We start from the raw sequence: 21,782 nt of genomic DNA, 5'->3' as shown, positions 1-21,782 counted from the left end.
AGCAATTTTTTATAAATAAAGCTAGCCCGTGCCTTACACGGGTAATAAAGCTAGTTTACACTAATTAACAAACACATACACTCTAATTAACTCAAACATTCAGTGAATACTCCTAATTAACAGAATATAAACATATAAGAAAAAAGCCCTAATAAACTCAAACATAAGAACCCTAATTATACAAAACCCCCCAAATCGAAATAGTAACTTATTGTTGAACATAAACCCTAATTAACATAAAATACAAAATTTTAAACTTATAAAAGAAAACAAAACCCCAAATTGAATTGGACATACCTCGATCTTCAATAGTATTCGAGCTTGAAAAGTTAACTCTTGTCGCCAAAAGTCTTCGAGTTTTAATCTTCAATCGAACTTCGGTAGTCTTGAGTCTCTTGTCGCCAACCTCGTCTCTCTCATGTGTGTCTCTCATCGCCAATCTCTCTCTCTCACACACTTTATCTCTCACTCTATCTATGTCTGTGTCTGAATTAAGTTTTTAGTTTTTGTTTTATGTTAGTTTGTCTGAATTATTGCAAGTTAGATTTACTTTTCAATTTTGACTTGTTGAGCTGCAAAAAGATTTGGAAGTCTCGCTTCTATTTTGGAGCCCGCCAAAGATTTGGAGCCCAAATTGGGTAATCTGTAGCAACTAACTTATCACCGTCTTCAATTTTTGTCACCATTCACACTCAACTGTAACAAACTTGGAAAGCATTGCAATACATCTAACATTGTGTAAAATTTACTAAAAAGGCAGTTTATTGCAACAATTTTTTAACAGTCTCGTTCCGATATCGAATATATGGTGTAGTGATACAATATTGAAGAAATTAAAAATATAATTCTCAAATCTACAACATTATCAACTCAAGTGGGAGATAAAAACAACGTTAAGAATGCAGAGAGCTCCTCTATTGGAACCATTTTGCTTTTCACTAGTCTTTGATTCTCCTGTAAATGTTAATCAACTGATGCTACAAATTCTCCATTGAATGCAAATCATCGTTGAGTTTTGATTTTAAAGATCCACGCGTTAGCTTCTTCCGAAAATCGGAAGACGGGGTAATAGTTGCAGAAAATACAAGTGTCTGCCTTTTTTTTCTCTGGAAGCTTAACACAATAACACAACTTTGTGCATGAGAAGAGTGCCCTTCAACAGATTTCTTAACCCCTGTCAACATCTCTATCATGGACTGCAACTCATGAAACACTGTTCAATAACATAGTATCAAGTTAATATCTGTAATAAAAAAAGACTTAATTGCATGAAGATGGCCTCAGTTATAATTATTTTGCACAAAACTAGCTGAGTTTTAATAATAGGCACCCGCATGACTCTTTTTTAATTTTTTAACACACGATTGCATTCCGTCAACTGCATTTAACGGACGTTATATATTTTAATTTTTTAAATTAAGTAGAAGGCTAAATTGGTAAAATCATATTGTTTACACACAACCCCTGTATATATATGCAGACTAGAGGGCATTTAAGAAAATTAAGTATGGTTAGTGAATCCAAAGTTATGGCTGCGATTGGCAAATACTGATGACCTTGAATTCATAATTGTTGTTGTCACTGCAACCGAAGAATCAAACCCGTATGCAGGTACTTTTCTAGACGGAGAGGATGCGTTGTGGGATGTGTAACTCGCCCTAAGTTGTTGATTCATGTTTTGGCTACGCAACTGATGATTAGTTGGAGATTACATTTGCGGTGACAAAAACCTCAAGATTAGTCCATTTCATTTTCCTAAACTGATTGTTATTCCATATTGGTTTAGCAGACAAACTAGATAAGTTGCCAATCATATGTTGTCTATGTTGCTGGTTGCGAACACTCTCAAGTCGAAACAAACTCCCTTTCTAAGTCCATTTCTCTAGCAATTGAACCCGTTTTCAACATGTTACCTTGAAGTTGCATCTTAGATGGTGAAATTGTTCTACTCTTTTGCAATTAAGTCTTTTTTAAAATCTTATAGGAATGTCACTATCTACACAAACTTGTGAATTCAAATGGGATACAGCAAGGCAGTTTGACAAACAAGAAGTTCACAGCCTGGAGGAGCTTCAAGTTAACTTCTAATTAACATGTAGATACATCATACTGTAATTAAAGACAAGGTAACCAAAGTCCAAACTATCATTCATTTCAAGAGTCGAAAAGAAAATAAACTGCAAAAAAGACTTCTCATACAAGAAGGGACAAAGAGAACAAGAAGTATTACTGACTCGAGACCTAATCAAATACTCGAATCTAGACATTAAAACTCGAAATCCTTTAATACTTCTACTCTTTCTTCAGAAATCAGTACTCTCCCATCTAATTCCTTTCTCACTAGTAGCTAATATATGCTACATTATAGATCATATCCTTATAGCACATCTCTTTATACAAAAGAACAATTGAACAAATGAAATTTAGCCGAAACTAGTGAAATAAGATGAGAGTAACCATTGCAGACATGAGAAAGATTAGACTAACCAAAACCCATTGCCTGCATGCATTCCTTCCCTGCTTACATGTACTCGAATGAAGCATTTGGGATCATTTCTGGCTCAGAACTCGCATTCATGAACTTACAATCCCCTGGAATCACATCACAAGCCCTAATAGTTGTTAGGACTGATGAGTACTTATTTCTTGCTAGGCCTGATGTCTACCCATAAAAGCGTGTGAAAATATTGGATATTGGAGAAAATTTTTATTTTCTCAGATTCTTCTAGTGAAATGTCAGTAAAATGTGCAGGAAAGAAGATCAACGACTGAAATTATTTGGTTATAGAGATACACTGTATATGAGGATAATAGGAGTTAAAAATAGGCATTTCCTAATTTACCCTTCTGATTTAACGTCTGTTAGATGAAACTGACGGAATGCAATCGCGTGTTAAAAAAATTAAAAAAGAGTCATGCAGATGCCTATTATTAAAACTCGGTCAGTTTTGTGCAAAAAAAATTATAACTGGGGTCATATTCGTGCAATTAAATCATAAAAAACTATCGTCGATAAATAAATGAAGACATACCAGTTTCATATTCCAAGGCTTCAAGTATCATTTCCACCTGAATCAAACATGAGTCAGTGATATCCATTAAATTATATAAACCATTCAGTTAACTTTAAAAGTACAACTAAGTCATAAAAAGAGCCCAGTGACTTTAAATTTTTTCCAAAGTAAATAAAATCCCAAGATGAAGAAAGAAAGAACTAGAATGATCCTCAAAGTCCTACTGTTATTGCGTACGTATATTGTTGAGGAAGGGAGAATAGTTAGTGAGTAGATCTGTGAGATGATCTGCAAAACAAAGAAATTGTCCATACTAGACTAAACACAAGTTACATGTCATGATCTTGACAACTTAGAACAAGCAATTTAAGCTACTAACATAAAAAGAAAGTACGGGAAAGGAAAGTGCAGAAAATAAAAGATAAAAATAACTCATTCATTCATTTCTTAATGATCCCAATACAGAGAAGACATTATATATGGATCTTAAACCTAAGCACATATTTTTCTATCGGACTTGCAACCTATTCTTGATATCTAGCTAGTCACGGCCCAACAGTACACTGGCCCATTAGACATCTAAAAATCCAAACTGGTCCAATTCGTGACAATGCCTCCCTCTTGTAGTTTAAATACCCCTGGTACTTGAAATTTTTATTTGCAAGCCTTATAAGTGAGAGAGAAATTGAACTTAGACTCTTGACTCCATTTTTCTAATTTCGTTCAACCAGCGAAGCTCTTGGCAAGACGACATCTTCGGTCTAGTTAGCAACTTGGTTATAGAAGTTTGAGGCCTTGGCGTGAGTCCAAATTGATTAATTACATCTACCATAATTTGTTCAATCATCTCAGGCTTCTCATCATAATTTAGAAAATCATCTAAAGGACTAAACTTCCGAGAACATATTTCTTTAGCTGGTCCACACAGTTTTGGAATCATTTCTCATGGATTTTGACAACGACGACTCGTAGCCGTGGCTCGCTTGACAATGCCTTGTAGCAAAGGAAACTGATATGAAGAGATGCCAGAATTCTCGTAAAGGTAAGGAAGAACCATATCGCCATATAAAACGCTTATACCTTCTGTTTCCTCGCTAACATTCCCAGGAGTATACTTCTTGGCAACGTTTCCATCAAAAAGAGTAATGACTCTATCATCGGAGATAAGCTCAGCATACCAAGAAGTCACATCCAGTAGAGTGATTGAGCTGTACTAACTCCCTAAACGCCATATTTTTTTAAACAATTCTACGCATTTAAAAGCCATCAATTTCCAATCCTCAAATTCAATTTGATATGTTTCTTCAATCAACTTCTCCACAAGAGCTACAAGCCCAAACTTACAGTATATTGATATTTTATGCCCCTGCTTCATGTTACCCTTCGACAAGCTTGTTGTTATCATGACAGAGTTCATACTCTTTTCTATATTCTTGTTCACAACTTCCACTATACTTGTATCTGCTGCAATTGCAGAGAATGAATCAAAGCACTGCTTCGCCAAATTTTTGCGAATGACCTTAAGGATTTTGTTTTGCTGCAACATCTCCCTAGAGATGTTCAGCGGGAGATCCTCGGAATCAACAGTATCTTTACTAAAGCTCAAGTATTTCGGGATCAACTCCTCATAGTTGTCCACGATGAAAACACGATGGTAATACAACTTGATGTTATTATGCTTTTTCTTCATGTCAAATAGATCAGGGGGTTCCCTCTTAGGATCAAGTAGAACAACTTTAATTTTAGGATGGCCTTCAACAGAGAAGTGCTTTACATTTAAGTGCTCATCCCAGTCAAAGTCATTAGTGAGGTTCTTGTAGAAGGCAGCGTACTCCTTCTTTTTCTTCCTAAGCTCGCTCATTTCTTTTACAACATCGTTTTCAAGTGCCCAATCAGTAGAAAATATTTCCATGAAATCCTGATGGAGATAATGAGTAATCGGACCAGATCCCTGCATATTCTCAAAAGCATGCCCGAACAATAACACATTTTCCCACAAAATACCAGGTCTCTGCATTTCCTCGAACACAGATTCCACCTTCTGATTCTGAAAAGCACACATTCCCATATAATTGAAAGCTCGCGCGGATGCTTGATTCTTCACAATGAAAATCGGCTCCAAAAGACTAAGTTTCACTTGCAGTGTATAATAAAACCTTGCACCTTCGATGTCAAGGTGAAGCACCTTCTTCTCTCCTGATATTATGCTATTGAAATCAGCATATAGGAACTTTGTAGTTGAGTGTCCACCCTTCAATAGCTCTTTATTATATCCAACTAATTGTTCGCTAGGGATTAATTTTGGATAAGAATCATTTATGACACCTAGAATTACAATCTTAGCTCCCTCTGATCTACAGAAGCAGAGTTCGAGATTTTGGTTTTGCAATTGAATAGATCCATCCTCCTCAGCTTCAGCACACAACTGGCCATCACAATCACAAACCAAATTTGACAATGAAACTGTACTTAAATATGGCGCAAGTTTTTTAATGTCCACGGTACACGCATACCAGAATTTACTAGTTTCAAGAGACACCACAGTACTAAGATCTTTACTGACAATTATACTCTTGAAAAGTGGCTCCATGAATACTAGACAAACTTTGATTGACAGAATAATGATCACATATTTTCTCTCACAATTACAAGCATTTAGATCTAATGTCACTCGACAAGCTAAATAATTGGCATTCCGGAATTCGGCTTCACGTTCCCTCTCCCATGAGTTATCACTCAATTGAAAAAACATGCTCATCATGACACCCACCGCAAAACTGTTAAACAAGAAATCAGGTGGTATAAAATGACATTGAATTTGTTTTTCAAACAGAGGAGTTCCTACAATTCCACCTGCTCATCTTAGGACCTTTTCACCCCATCCTCGTGAAGCTTATAACACATTATTTCACCTTCGCCATCCCAGCCCATTAAATTCCTACAAGACTGTTTGCTAAACCTTTTATATCCTCTTACATTACTGAATCTATTTCCCAACCTCAACAAATTCATCATCCAAATAACCTCTTCTTTAGCAGGACTCTTAATTCCATCGTCTCGACCTTTATCCATTTCCTTATATCTCCCTTTCATACGATACTTACCACGCTTGTCTTCCTGAAGCTTATAACACAAGTTTGTATCACATTTTGTCTCGAAACTTATGGCAAACACATTAGTTGCATTTAATACATTCTTCTTACATGACTGAGAAGCTAAAATAATTGATTCACTAGCCATAAGTATTGATACTAAATATTTTACTTTTTCAGCACTAGCATCAAACACTTTGGAGGCAACTTTAGTAGTTTGTGACATATACGATTCGTTTGTATCCTTGCAATCAATACTCTCTATTTTCTCAAAATTACTTAAACTATCTAGATTATTAATATTTTAACAAAGAACACGAGTAGAAGGTTGTTTTACCAAATTTGGGAGAATCGACTTTGACTGGGTATTATCATCATTGGCATCTTCCTTTACCGATTTTGACATATCAGTGAGGAGCTTTCCCATATTCTCAAGTATCTCTAACATTCGATTGACTTTATCCGACCCCTCCTCTTCTGCTTTAACTTCCACATTTTCTTTGCAAGCTTCCCCACTTACCTCAAACTGATCTTCCTGAGCAATATCACAGCGATTTGCCACTATATTTTTCTTCTCAAATAACAGGCGGATTTGACCCATTTTTGCATCTAATTGACTAACATTATCATCCAAATAGTGTAAGTAATTCTTCGTAATATCAGTTATAAGCATCGAAGTCAGTGAAAAGTCAGGTGTGTAAGTAGTGGTATAACATTGATATGGTGGTGGTTGAACGTCGTGATAGAAATATGAAGGTGTTGGGGCAGGTGTATACTGATATGCAGGGGTTGGGGGTGAGTTGTATTGGTTAGGATGAAAGAAATTAGGGTTTTGAAAAGGGTTTGGTGAATATGAAACAATAGGAAAATTGATAGTGAGGGAGTTCGCCATGTCCGAGAAATCGAGAGCTCTGATACCAATTGTCATTATCTTGACAACTTAGAATAAGCAATTTAAGCTACTAACATAAAAAGAAAGTACGGGAAAGGAAAGTACAGAAAATAAAAGATAAAAATAACTCCTTCATTCATTTCTTAATGATCCCAATATATAGAAGACATTATATATGGATCTTAAACCTAAGCACATGTTTTTCTATTGGACTTGCAACCTATTCTTCATATCTAGCTAGTCACGGCCCAACAATACACTGGCCCATTAAACATTTAAAAATCCAAATTGGTCCAATTCGTGACATTACACTACGTAAATCTTTATTATTCTACAATGTAATAGTTGGACAAACATTGCTTGCATACTTAGAAGTGAACCAGGAAAAGTCCCTTCTTTAGCTCTTCATTTAATTATATAGCCACCATATTCACCACATTAAAACAAAAACAAAATATATGTATGGAAACCACATATTCGACATCTTCCTAGAACAAAAATAAACACTTAGCACCGGCAATTTAAAAATACAAACACTAAAGAACATCAATAGAAATATAGCATAAAGACAAAAATTGAAGAACACCACACACTAATTTGAACAGATTCGAGCTACATAACAGAGAGAATTAACCGTATGAACTTTCTTTGCGCCTAATTAAAACAGATTGACCGATTTAATTGAAAGCAAAAGCTAGGTTTCTTGTAATTAAAAGTTACGGTTTGAATAAGGTGAAAGTTATGGTTTGAAAAAAGGATTTAGAGCAAATCCAGGAGTTTAGTGCTTCTATCCTCAAAAAAAAAATTATTAAATGGGCTCCTTATTACTTATGATAAAAATTTGTCTTCTCACGCCAACAATCCTTCTCAAATTTATCTCCATTTATTTTTTAAACTATATTTTGAACATAGATATTTTCATATAAAGAACGTGCACACGTTATCTATAATTGCACACTTCTCTTGCATGTTTTTTTTATCGTAGGTAACCCCGTTACCCTTCGGGTGCGCACTGGATAAACCATACAGGCTCACACAATAGCCTGCAAATCACGTGAATCAAGGTAAACCGCACTGGATCATCGGGTGTTTGTCTCCAGACATGCTACCTTCTTGGAAAAGGAGTTTAACCTTGAAGGAAACAGTGGGAGCAAAATTGAACTTGATGAAGTTCAAGAAGCACAAATACTACGGATCAAGTGGAAACACCTGTTCAGACTGAACAACCTTCTGTGGAACAGACCATTCGTAGGATAGGGAGAGTGTCTCGCCAACCTGAGAGGAATTATGGCCTTGTCATTGAGAATGACAATGAGTTGTCAATCATTGATGATGACAACACTGTGACCTATAATGAGGCTATGAGTAGTGTTGACTCATAGAAATGGCATAGTGCCATGAAATCCGAAATGGAATCTATGTATACCAACCAAGTATGGACTCTGGTTGAGGCGCCTGAAGGTGTTAAGCCTATTGGGTGCAAGTGGGTATACAAAAGAAAGATTGGAGCAGATGGCCAGGTGGAGACCTCTAAGGCCAGGCTCGTGGCAAAAGGATTCAAACAAAGGCAAGGGATTGACTTTGATGAAACTTTTTCGCCTGTAGCCCTGTTAAAATCAATTCGGATTTTGCTTGCGATTGCTGCTTACTACGACTATGAGATCTGGCAAATGGACGTGAAAACGGCCTTCCTCAATGGGGAACTTGAGGAGGAAGTGTAGATGACACAGCCAGAGGGTTTTCTTTCCAAGGGAAATGAACACCTAGTGTGTAAGCTGCTGCGAACCATATATGGTTTAAGGAAAGCTTCTCGTAGATGGAACATCCGTTTTGATGAGACAATCAAAGAGTTTGGTTTTATTAAAAACATAGATGAACCATGTGTCTACAAGAAGGTTAGTGGGAGCGCGGTAACATTTCTTGTATTGTATGTGGATGACATACTTCTTATAGGAAATGATATACCGATGCTACAATCAGTCAAAGTATGGCTATCAAAGAACTTTACCATGAAGGACTTGGGAGAAGCATCCTACATTCTCGGTATGAAGATCTATAGAGATAGATCTAGAAGAATGATAGGTCTTACCCAGGGTACATACATCCAGAAAGTGCTTAAAAGGTTTAGCATGGAAAACTCCAAAAGAGGTCTCATACCGATGAGCCATGGAGTGTCCCTTTCCGAAAAATGTCTCCTAAGACACCTGAGGAAAGAGAGCGTATGAGTAATATTCCTTATGCTTCAGCAATAGGATCTATCATGTACGCGATGTTGTGTACAAGGCCTGATATTGCTTATTCAATTAGTGTGACGAGCAGATATCAGTCCAATCCAGGTGAAGACCACTGGAAAGTAGTGAAAAACATCATTAAGTACTTGCGAAGGACTCAGGACATTTTTCTTATTTTTGGTGGTGAATCTGAGTTGAAAATAGAGGAGATGTCAACGTCGAGAAAGTTGACACACATAACAACGTAGCAGACCCACTCACAAAGCCACTTTCTCAGAGTCACTTTGATCGTCATAAAGACAAGATGGGTATTAGATACCAGAGTGATTGGCTTTAGTACAAGTGGGAGATTGAAAGAGATATGTCCTAAGTCCAATCATGTATGAGGATTTAGGAATAACTTTTATGTAATCTGTTTTGATTTCATTGATATTAATAAAAGACTTGTTTTATTTTTATTGCGGGCTTTATCTATTTAAATGTTTAAATAAGATATACCACAGTTTAGAGTAAAGCTTTTTATGGATTTTGATGAGATCATAATAATGAGACCTAAAAGATGATAACTCTAAACTTAAATAGTTCCTGGTCGTAGAATTACTAACTGGTAATTAATAATCCGCAAAGATCGGTACATATTATGCTTGCTTCATTATGAAGGATGTCTGTTCTCATAGACATTTGTGTGGTGACACTATAGCTAGTATGTAGGTGCTTATTATAGAATAAGTTCACTGAACATGACTTACACAGCTGAACAACTGATAGAGTTCACTCACGTGTCAGCAGTTGTTCACATAGTGATAGTTGTACAAGTATCCTTAGACTTGAGGTCATCATAGTCATCTTGTGTACACTGAACTATGCTTTAGTTTAGTTTTTAGTCTCAAGGGACAATTATAAGGGCTCTACTGGGTATAGGAATTTGTACACGAAGATAGTGTATGATCAATAAAGGATCTACTCCTTCCAGTGAAGGAAGAGAATGTTCAATACTGATCCACTTATGCTAGTTCAGGAATCTCTGGCCAGAGTGAATGAAATTAGAAAGGAGTTTCTAATTTACATTAAATAGAACTAAACATAGTGAATGGGAAAGCAAGTGATTAAATAAGATAGGCTTGGCACAAGTTCCATGCCTTGTATTTAATCATGACATTGCAGGGTAGAAGGAATTGATTGTACAGTAACTACTCACTGAATAGGTTCTTGGTATTCTAAGCAGTGAATTCGTATTATCCGGATAGTCGCGATATGCTGAGAAGTATACATCACGATGTAGAATAAATATGATTAATTAATTAATCATATTTAACGAATTAGAGAATTTATATAAATAATGATAAAATAGTTTTACTATTATTTATTTCTACTACCGGCTTAATGTTGAACCTACAGGGTCACACCATAAAAGAGAATGATTTAATGGTGGAGGAATTAATTAATAATGGCTGATAATTATTTATTTATGAAATAAATAAATAATTGGCAAATTTAATAATTGATTAAATGAGATTTAATTGATTATAAATTAATTAAGAAAAGGTTCTTAATATTATTAATTAAGAATTTAATTTTTGGAGATTAAATCAAGTGAGAGAATTATTTCTAAAGAGTTTAGAAAAAGGATTAATAATTAAAAGGTGTTTTAATTATTAGTGAAAATAATAAAGGGTTAATAATAATAATATTTTATAGGAAAATTTTCAGCTGAAAATTTTGCCTATAAATATACTATTATAGACCATATTTTTGCGGTAAACCAAAAAGATTTACAAAACCCTAATTCTCTCCATCTCCTCCTCCTTTATTACATCGTTTTCTTGGTGGATACCGGTGGAGTGCTTCACACTTGAGGAGCAGCTGCTAAGGATCTCCGTTCATCATTTTTGGATCACCATTAAAGACCTCCATCTTTCCATTAACGTAAAGCTTCTTAAGGTAAACATACTGAATTACGAATTAAATATTATTTTTCGCATGGATCCTGCGGAGGGTTTCGGGTTTTTTAAGATTTTAATTTACGTTTTCGTTGCGTTTATGTGCTAAAAACCTTTCAAATCGAACCTATGTCAACTATTTGCAAATTAAACACATCAACACTTGAGATAGAGACACTTTGGTTAAACTTTTATAACATTGAGTATTGAGATATAACTTATTTATTTACACGAGGTGTCTTACCTTACATTAAATTTTATATTTATTTTAATATTTATATAAAATTTGTTTTTTATTATAATCTGTAGCATCAAGTTTTTGGGGAAAATATTTGTTGCTGATAGGAATCGAACCTATGCCAACTATTTTCAAATTAAACACATCAACCACTTGAGTTATAGACACTTTTGGTTAAACTTTATAACATTAAATATTGAGTTAAAACTTATTTATTTACACGAGGTGTCGTGCCTTATATTAAATTTTATATTTATTTTAATATTTATATAAAACATAATGATTTGAGACTTGATTGAATAACTCATTTCGATATGCTAACTTTACACTTATAACAAACATATGACTTCAACCAATTGAGTTAGAAGCTCATTTGGTTAAATTTTGATAAAATCAAGTATTGAGTTACATACTTCTTTCTTTATTTTTGGTGACTAAACCTATATAATTCAATATTTATATAGAATAAAATTATTCTAAGACTTGGGTAATTAGCTGATTACAATATAATAACTTTACACTCATTTGCAACAACGGTATTATAATTTTTTTAATTTATACATTCAATAAATAACTTATTGTTGATAATATATTATCATATTAACTTGTTGATAATATCTTACCATATAATAATAATTTATTAATTATCGAAAATCGGATAATTAACTCACATCGATATACTAACTTTATACTCGTATAACAACTAAGGGTATAATCAATCCGAGTCGAGTCGAAAATTGTCAGGCTCGTACTCGATTAAAAATGTCTGTGTTCGAGCACGAACTCGAGTTCAACCGAACTTTAAATTTCAAACTCGAAATTCATGTTGTAAAAAGTTCGATAGGTTCAAATTTTTTAGGGAAAACATATAATTCAAAATTAATATTTTGCGCCCTTATTTGAATAAATATGAAAAAATATTATTGGCTTTGAGAATTGAACCTGTGACACCTATATCCAAACATGTGACTTCAATCGATTGAGCTAGAGGCTCATTTGATTATATTTTGATAACATCAAGTACCGAGTTATATATTTGTTTCTTTATATTGGATGGGTAAACCTATATAATCTAATACTGATATATAATAAAATTATTCTAAGATTTGAATAATTAGCTCACTACAATATACTAACTTTATACTCATGTACAACCACGTGATTTTAATTATTTTTTTATTTATAAAAAATTTACAAATATTAAATAAATAACTTGTTGATATTATATTACCATATTAACTTATTGATAATATATTATCATTTAATAATAGTCTATTAAATATTGAGAATTGGGTAATTAAGTCACTTTGAAATACCAATTTTCAACAACTAAAGGTATAATTAAACCGAGCCGAGTCGAAAACTTTCAGACTTGAACTCGATTAAAAATGTTCGGGTTCGAGCACGAGCTCGGTTTTTCCCGAATCTTAAATCAAGCATGAAACTCGGGTCGTAAATAGTCTGGTAGCCTCAAGTTCAGCTCGAAAACTTGAATCAATTTTACCAAATATTGACAAAAACTCGAAACATGATAGGTTATGCTCGAATTCGATTCTAATTAATATATAAAATATTAATAAAATATTAAATATTTAGATAAAAATATATTTCTATTAAAAAATAATATCGGCTCGATAAGACTCGTGAACCTTATGAGCCAAGTAATTTGAAGTTCGAGTTCGACCGTGCAAAAAAAATTACTATTTTGCCCCCATATTTTGATAAACATGACACCTAAACATTATAATATTTTTGGTATCTCCAGTTGAAAAAATCATTGAGACTTGATAGAAAACCATTATTTTTAATGGTAAGAGTGTACTCTAAACTTTACATTCGCGACACAATATAAATTTAAGGATGTCCGTCGTTACATTAGTCTTTTAACATGAACCACGCAATATGGTATGAAACAACACGCAAATATCGTAAAAGTACACAAAAAATAGCAATTTTTTATAAATAAAGCTAGCCCGTGCCTTACACGGGTAATAAAGCTAGTTTACACTAATTAACAAACACATACACTCTAATTAACTCAAACATTCAGTGAATACTCCTAATTAACAGAATATAAACATATAAGAAAAAAGCCCTAATAAACTCAAACATAAGAACCCTAATTATACAAAACCCCCCAAATCGAAATAGTAACTTATTGTTGAACATAAACCCTAATTAACATAAAATACAAAATTTTAAACTTATAAAAGAAAACAAAACCCCAAATTGAATTGGACATACCTCGATCTTCAATAGTATTCGAGCTTGAAAAGTTAACTCTTGTCGCCAAAAGTCTTCGAGTTTTAATCTTCAATCGAACTTCGGTAGTCTTGAGTCTCTTGTCGCCAACCTCGTCTCTCTCATGTGTGTCTCTCATCGCCAATCTCTCTCTCACACACACTTTATCTCTCACTCTATCTATGTCTGTGTCTGAATTAAGTTTTTAGTTTTTGTTTTATGTTAGTTTGTCTGAATTATTGCAAGTTAGATTTACTTTTCAATTTTGACTTGTTGAGCTGCAAAAAGATTTGGAAGTCTCGCTTCTATTTTGGAGCCCGCCAAAGATTTGGAGCCCAAATTGGGTAATCTGTAGCAACTAACTTATCACCGTCTTCAATTTTTGTCACCATTCACACTCAACTGTAACAAACTTGGAAAGCATTGCAATACATCTAACATTGTGTAAAATTTACTAAAAAGGCAGTTTATTGCAACAATTTTTTAACAGTCTCGTTCCGATATCGAATATATGGTGTAGTGATACAATATTGAAGAAATTAAAAATATAATTCTCAAATCTACAACATTATCAACTCAAGTGGGAGATAAAAACAACGTTAAGAATGCAGAGAGCTCCTCTATTGGAACCATTTTGCTTTTCACTAGTCTTTGATTCTCCTGTAAATGTTAATCAACTGATGCTACAAATGTTCCATTGAATGCAAATCATCGTTGAGTTTTGATTTTAAAGATCCACGCGTTAGCTTCTTCCGAAAATCGGAAGACGGGGTAATAGTTGCAGAAAATACAAGTGTCTGCCTTTTTTTTCTCTGGAAGCTTAACACAATAACACAACTTTGTGCATGAGAAGAGTGCCCTTCAACAGATTTCTTAACCCCTGTCAACATCTCTATCATGGACTGCAACTCATGAAACACTGTTCAATAACATAGTATCAAGTTAATATCTGTAATAAAAAAAGACTTAATTGCATGAAGATGGCCTCAGTTATAATTATTTTGCACAAAACTGGCTGAGTTTTAATAATAGGCACCCGCATGACTCTTTTTTAATTTTTTAACACACGATTGCATTCCGTCAACTGCATTTAACGGACGTTATATATTTTAATTTTTTAAATTAAGTAGAAGGCTAAATTGGTAAAATCATATTGTTTACACACAACCCCTGTATATATATGCAGACTAGAGGGCATTTAAGAAAATTAAGTATGGTTAGTGAATCCAAAGTTATGGTTGCGATTGGCAAATACTGATGACCTTGAATTCATAATTGTTGTTGTCACTGCAACCGAAGAATCAAACCCGTATGCAGGTACTTTTCTAGACGGAGAGGATGCGTTGTGGGATGTGTAACTCGCCCTAAGTTGTTGATTCATGTTTTGGCTACGCAACTGATGATTAGTTGGAGATTACATTTGCGGTGACAAAAACCTCAAGATTAGTCCATTTCATTTTCCTAAACTGATTGTTATTCCATATTGGTTTAGCAGACAAACTAGATAAGTTGCCAATCATATGTTGTCTATGCTGCTGGTTGCGAACACTCTCAAGTCGAAACAAACTCCCTTTCTAAGTCCATTTCTCTAGCAATTGAACCCGTTTTCAACATGTTACCTTGAAGTTGCATCTTAGATGGTGAAATTGTTCTACTCTTTTGCAATTAAGTCTTTTTTAAAATCTTATAGGAATGTCACTATCTACACAAACTTGTGAATTCAAATGGGATACAGCAAGGCAGTTTGACAAACAAGAAGTTCACAGCCTGGAGGAGCTTCAAGTTAACTTCTAATTAACATGTAGATACATCATACTGTAATTAAAGACAAGGTAACCAAAGTCCAAACTATCATTCATTTCAAGAGTCGAAAAGAAAATAAACTGCAAAAAAGACTTCTCATACAAGAAGGGACAAAGAGAACAAGAAGTATTACTGACTCGAGACCTAATCAAATACTCGAATCTAGACATTAAAACTCGAAATCCTTTAATACTTCTACTCTTTCTTCAGAAATCAGTACTCTCCCATCTAATTCCTTTCTCACTAGTAGCTAATATATGCTACATTATAGATCATATCCTTATAGCACATCTCTTTATACAAAAGAACAATTGAACAAATGAAATTTAGCCGAAACTAGTGAAATAAGATGAGAGTAACCATTGCAGACATGAGAAAGATTAGACTAACCAAAACCCATTGCCTGCATGCATTCCTTCCCTGCTCACATGTACTCGAATGAAGCATTTGGGATCATTTCTGGCTCAGAACTCGCATTCATGAACTTACAATCCCCTGGAATCACATCACAAGCCCTAATAGTTGTTAGGACTGATGAGTACTTATTTCTTGCTAGGCCTGATGTCTACCCATAAAAGCGTGTGAAAATATTGGATATTGGAGAAAATTTTTATTTTCTCAGATTCTTCTAGTGAAATGTCAGTAAAATGTGCAGGAAAGAAGATCAACGACTGAAATTATTTGGTTATAGAGATACACTGTATATGAGGATAATAGGAGTTAAAAATAGGCATTTCCTAATTTACCCTTCTGATTTAACGTCTGTTAGATGAAACTGACGGAATGCAATCGCGTGTTAAAAAAATTAAAAAAGAGTCATGCAGATGCCTATTATTAAAACTCGGCCAGTTTTGTGCAAAAAAATTATAACTGGGGTCATATTCGTGCAATTAAATCATAAAAAACTATCGTCGATAAATAAATGAAGACATACCAGTTTCATATTCCAAGGCTTCAAGTATCATTTCCACCTGAATCAAACATGAGTCAGTGATATCCATTAAATTATATAAACCATTCAGTTAACTTTAAAAGTACAACTAAGTCATAAAAAGAGCCCAGTGACTTTAAATTTTTTCCAAAGTAAATAAAATCCCAAGATGAAGAAAGAAAGAACTAGAATGATCCTCAAAGTCCTACTGTTATTGCGTACGTATATTGTTGAGGAAGGGAGAATAGTTAGTGAGTAGATCTGTGAGATGATCTGCAAAACAAAGAAATTGTCCATACTAGACTAAACACAAGTTACATGTCATGATCTTGACAACTTAGAACAAGCAATTTAAGCTACTAACATAAAAAGAAAGTACGGGAAAGGAAAGTGCAGAAAATAAAAGATAAAAATAACTCATTCATTCATTTCTTAATGATCCCAATACAGAGAAGACATTATATATGGATCTTAAACCTAAGCACATATTTTTCTATCGGACTTGCAACCTATTCTTGATATCTAGCTAGTCACGGCCCAACAGTACACTGGCCCATTAGACATCTAAAAATCCAAACTGGTCCAATTCGTGACAATGCCTCCCTCTTGTAGTTTAAATACCCCTGGTACTTGAAATTTTTATTTGCAAGCCTTATAAGTGAGAGAGAAATTGAACTTAGACTCTTGACTCCATTTTTCTAATTTCGTTCAACCAGCGAAGCTCTTGGCAAGACGACATCTTCGGTCTAGTTAGCAACTTGGTTATAGAAGTTTGAGGCCTTGGCGTGAGTCCAAATTGATTAATTACATCTACCATAATTTGTTCAATCATCTCAGGCTTCTCATCATAATTTAGAAAATCATCTAAAGGACTAAACTTCCGAGAACATATTTCTTTAGCTGGTCCACACAGTTTTGGAATCATTTCTCATGGATTTTGACAACGACGACTCGTAGCCGTGGCTCGCTTGACAATGCCTTGTAGCAAAGGAAACTGATATGAAGAGATGCCAGAATTCTCGTAAAGGTAAGGAAGAACCATATCGCCATATAAAACGCTTATACCTTCTGTTTCCTCGCTAACATTCCCAGGAGTATACTTCTTGGCAACGTTTCCATCAAAAAGAGTAATGACTCTATCATCGGAGATAAGCTCAGCATACCAAGAAGTCACATCCAGTAGAGTGATTGAGCTGTACTAACTCCCTAAACGCCATATTTTTTTAAACAATTCTACGCATTTAAAAGCCATCAATTTCCAATCCTCAAATTCAATTTGATATGTTTCTTCAATCAACTTCTCCACAAGAGCTACAAGCCCAAACTTACAGTATATTGATATTTTATGCCCCTGCTTCATGTTACCCTTCGACAAGCTTGTTGTTATCATGACAGAGTTCATACTCTTTTCTATATTCTTGTTCACAACTTCCACTATACTTGTATCTGCTGCAATTGCAGAGAATGAATCAAAGCACTGCTTCGCCAAATTTTTGCGAATGACCTTAAGGATTTTGTTTTGCTGCAACATCTCCCTAGAGATGTTCAGCGGGAGATCCTCGGAATCAACAGTATCTTTACTAAAGCTCAAGTATTTCGGGATCAACTCCTCATAGTTGTCCACGATGAAAACACGATGGTAATACAACTTGATGTTATTATGCTTTTTCTTCATGTCAAATAGATCAGGGGGTTCCCTCTTAGGATCAAGTAGAACAACTTTAATTTTAGGATGGCCTTCAACAGAGAAGTGCTTTACATTTAAGTGCTCATCCCAGTCAAAGTCATTAGTGAGGTTCTTGTAGAAGGCAGCGTACTCCTTCTTTTTCTTCCTAAGCTCGCTCATTTCTTTTACAACATCGTTTTCAAGTGCCCAATCAGTAGAAAATATTTCCATGAAATCCTGATGGAGATAATGAGTAATCGGACCAGATCCCTGCATATTCTCAAAAGCATGCCCGAACAATAACATATTTTCCCACAAAATACCAGGTCTCTGCATTTCCTCGAACACAGATTCCACCTTCTGATTCTGAAAAGCACACATTCCCATATAATTGAAAGCTCGCGCGGATGCTTGATTCTTCACAATGAAAACCGGCTCCAAAAGACTAAGTTTCACTTGCAGTGTATAATAAAACCTTGCACCTTCGATGTCAAGGTGAAGCACCTTCTTCTCTCCTGATATTATGCTATTGAAATCAGCATATAGGAACTTTGTAGTTGAGTGTCCACCCTTCAATAGCTCTTTATTATATCCAACTAATTGTTCGCTAGGGATTAATTTTGGATAAGAATCATTTATGACACCTAGAATTACAATCTTAGCTCCCTCTGATCTACAGAAGCAGAGTTCGAGATTTTGGTTTTGCAATTGAATAGATCCATCCTCCTCAGCTTCAGCACACAACTGGCCATCACAATCACAAACCAAATTTGACAATGAAACTGTACTTAAATATGGCGCAAGTTTTTTAATGTCCACGGTACACGCATACCAGAATTTACTAGTTTCAAGAGACACCACAGTACTAAGATCTTTACTGACAATTATACTCTTGAAAAGTGGCTCCATGAATACTAGACAAACTTTGATTGACAGAATAATGATCACATATATTTCACAGTGTTTTCTCTCACAATTACAAGCATTTAGATCTAATGTCACTCGACAAGCTAAATAATTGGCATTCCGGAATTCGGCTTCACGTTCCCTCTCCCATGAGTTATCACTCAATTGAAAAAACATGCTCATCATGACACCCACCGCAAAACTGTTAAACAAGAAATCAGGTGGTATAAAATGACATTGAATTTGTTTTTCAAACAGAGGAGTTCCTACAATTCCACCTGCTCGTCTTAGGACTTTTTCACCCCATCCTCGTGAAGCTTATAACACATTATTTCACCTTCGCCATCCCAGCCCATTAAATTCCTACAAGACTGTTTGCTAAACCTTTTATATCCTCTTACATTACTGAATCTATTTCCCAACCTCAACAAATTCATCATCCAAATAACCTCTTCTTTAGCAGGACTCTTAATTCCATCGTCTCGACCTTTATCCATTTCCTTATATCTCCCTTTCATACGATACTTACCACGCTTGTCTTCCTGAAGCTTATAACACAAGTTTGTATCACATTTTGTCTCGAAACTTATGGCAAACACATTAGTTGCATTTAATACATTCTTCTTACATGACTGAGAAGCTAAAATAATTGATTCACTAGCCATAAGTATTGATACTAAATATTTTACTTTTTCAGCACTAGCATCAAACACTTTGGAGGCAACTTTAGTAGTTTGTGACATATACGATTCGTTTGTATCCTTGCAATCAATACTCTCTATTTTCTCAAAATTACTTAAACTATCTAGATTATTAACATTTGAACAAAGAACACGAGTAGAAGGTTGTTTTACCAAATTTGGGAGAATCGACTTTGACTGGGTATTATCATCATTGGCATCTTCCTTTACCGATTTTGACATATCAGTGAGGAGCTTTCCCATATTCTCAAGTATCTCTAACATTCGATTGACTTTATCCGACCCCTCCTCTTCTGCTTTAACTTCCACATTTTCTTTGCAAGCTTCCCCACTTACCTCAAACTGATCTTCCTGAGCAATATCACAGCGATTTGCCACTATATTTTTCTTCTCAAATAACAGGCGGATTTGACCCATTTTTGCATCTAATTGACTAACATTATCATCCAAATAGTGTAAGTAATTCTTCGTAATATCAGTTATAAGCATCGAAGTCAGTGAAAAGTCAGGTGTGTAAGTAGTGGTATAACATTGATATGGTGGTGGTTGAACATCGTGATAGAAATATGAAGGTGTTGGGGCAGGTGTATACTGATATGCAGGGGTTGGGGGTGAGTTGTATTGGTTAGGATGAAAGAAATTAGGGTTTTGAAAAGAGTTTGGTGAATATGAAACAATAGGAAAATTGATAGTGAGGGAGTTCGCCATGTCCGAGAAATCGAGAGCTCTGATACCAATTGTCATTATCTTGACAACTTAGAATAAGCAATTTAAGCTACTAACATAAAAAGAAAGTACGGGAAAGGAAAGTACAGAAAATAAAAGATAAAAATAACTCCTTCATTCATTTCTTAATGATCCCAATACATAGAAGACATTATATATGGATCTTAAACCTAAGCACATGTTTTTCTATTGGACTTGCAACCTATTCTTCATATCTAGCTAGTCACGGCCCAACAATACACTGGCCCATTAAACATTTAAAAATCCAAACTGGTCCAATTCGTGACATTACACTACGTAAATCTTTATTATTCTACAATGTAATAGCTGGACAAACATTGCTTGCATACTTAGAAGTGAACCAGGAAAAGTCCCTTCTTTAGCTCTTCATTTAATTATATAGCCACCATATTCACCACATTAAAACAAAAACAAAATATATGTATGGAAACCACATATTCGACATCTTCCTAGAACAAAAATAAACACTTAGCACCGGCAATTTAAAAATACAAACACTAAAGAACATCAATAGAAATATAGCATAAAGACAAAAATTGAAGAACACCACACACTAATTTGAACAGATTCGAGCTACATAACAGAGAGAATTAACCGTATGAACTTTCTTTGCGCCTAATTAAAACAGATTGACCGATTTAATTGAAAGCAAAAGCTAGGTTTCTTGTAATTAAAAGTTACGGTTTGAATAAGGTGAAAGTTATGGTTTGAAAAAAGGATTTAGAGCAAATCCAGGAGTTCAGTGCTTCTATCCTCAAAAAAAAAATTATTAAATGGGCTCCTTATTACTTATGATAAAAATTTGTCTTCTCACGCCAACAATCCTTCTCAAATTTATTTCCATTTATTTTTTAAACTATATTTTGAACATAGATATTTTCATATAAAGAACGTGCACACATTATCTATAATTGCACACTTCTCTTGCATGTTTTTTTTATCGTAGGTAACCCCGTTACCCTTCGGGTGCGCACTGGATAAACCATACAGGCTCATACAATAGCCTGCAAATCACGTGAATCAAGGTAAACCGCAATTAAGCGACAGACTCTAACTCAAGAGAGTAGAGAGAATCCTAAAATTGAGAAGGAAATAGTGACTAAAAAAATTTTGAGGATAACTTAGGAGTTTGTTCTAATTAATTTTCAGTATATTCTCTCTAAATTTTGACTTAGAAGGTGATTTAGGAGTCTTTTGGAGTTAAATTTTTATATTGTATCGGAATTTTCAGTATTGGAATTCAAAATTTTTTTATATTGGATTATTTTGAATATTGTTCAGATTTTTTATAAATATTTCTCAATAATTTAATTGTATAAATGTCAAGATATATACTTTAGTAATCTAGAAAAAGTTTCAGATAAAAAAAATTATTTAATT

The 21,782-nt window shown here is 34.5% G+C and overlaps 2 protein-coding genes across 4 annotated transcripts; both read right to left on the bottom strand.

The window, feature by feature from the left end:
* Positions 1-767: 767 nt before the first annotated feature.
* On the bottom strand, positions 768-7,118 carry LOC141719455 (uncharacterized). 2 transcript variants are annotated; one of them, XM_074521838.1, is made up of 3 exons: positions 6,444-7,118; positions 3,033-3,069; positions 768-1,213 (listed from the first exon to the last, which is right to left on the bottom strand). In XM_074521838.1, exons 1-3 carry the CDS (start codon positions 7,032-7,034, stop codon positions 978-980), a joined length of 864 nt encoding a protein of 287 aa, XP_074377939.1. In that variant the 5' UTR covers positions 7,035-7,118; the 3' UTR covers positions 768-977. The 2 variants fall into 2 exon arrangements, with proteins under 2 accessions (XP_074377939.1, XP_074377943.1); XM_074521842.1 differs by lacking the exon at positions 768-1,213 and adding an exon at positions 2,181-2,592.
* Positions 7,119-14,145: 7,027 nt separating this feature from the next.
* Positions 14,146-20,482, bottom strand: LOC141719445 (uncharacterized). 2 transcript variants are annotated; one of them, XM_074521830.1, is made up of 4 exons: positions 19,809-20,482; positions 16,386-16,422; positions 15,842-15,946; positions 14,146-14,567 (listed from the first exon to the last, which is right to left on the bottom strand). In XM_074521830.1, exons 1-3 carry the CDS (start codon positions 20,397-20,399, stop codon positions 15,876-15,878), a joined length of 699 nt encoding a protein of 232 aa, XP_074377931.1. In that variant the 5' UTR covers positions 20,400-20,482; the 3' UTR covers positions 14,146-14,567; positions 15,842-15,875. The 2 variants fall into 2 exon arrangements, with proteins under 2 accessions (XP_074377931.1, XP_074377926.1); XM_074521825.1 differs by lacking the exon at positions 15,842-15,946.
* Positions 20,483-21,782: the final 1,300 nt, after the last annotated feature.

Source organism: Apium graveolens, chromosome 1, assembly GCF_009905375.1.
Source record: "Apium graveolens cultivar Ventura chromosome 1, ASM990537v1, whole genome shotgun sequence".
Classification (NCBI taxonomy): Eukaryota; Viridiplantae; Streptophyta; class Magnoliopsida; order Apiales; family Apiaceae; genus Apium; species Apium graveolens.
The sequence above is the reverse complement of the archived record's forward strand: the minus strand, read 5'-3'. Positions and strand labels throughout refer to the sequence as shown.

Bases quoted from the DNA above. Each gene is read 5' to 3' on its own strand.
- LOC141719455 (XM_074521838.1), bottom strand. From the start codon at position 7,034: ATGACAATTGGTATCAGAGCTCTCGATTTCTCGGACATGGCGAACTCC. The intron at 3,070-6,443 runs GTAAAACAACCT...TGTTTGATTCAG, and splicing joins AGTCGATTCTCCCAAATTTG to GTGGAAATGATACTTGAAGC. The intron at 1,214-3,032 runs GTATGTCTTCAT...GTTATTGAACAG, and splicing joins AGCCTTGGAATATGAAACTG to TGTTTCATGAGTTGCAGTCC.
- LOC141719445 (XM_074521825.1), bottom strand. From the start codon at position 20,399: ATGACAATTGGTATCAGAGCTCTCGATTTCTCGGACATGGCGAACTCC. The intron at 16,423-19,808 runs GTAAAACAACCT...TGTTTGATTCAG, and splicing joins AGTCGATTCTCCCAAATTTG to GTGGAAATGATACTTGAAGC. The intron at 14,568-16,385 runs GTATGTCTTCAT...GTTATTGAACAG, and splicing joins AGCCTTGGAATATGAAACTG to TGTTTCATGAGTTGCAGTCC.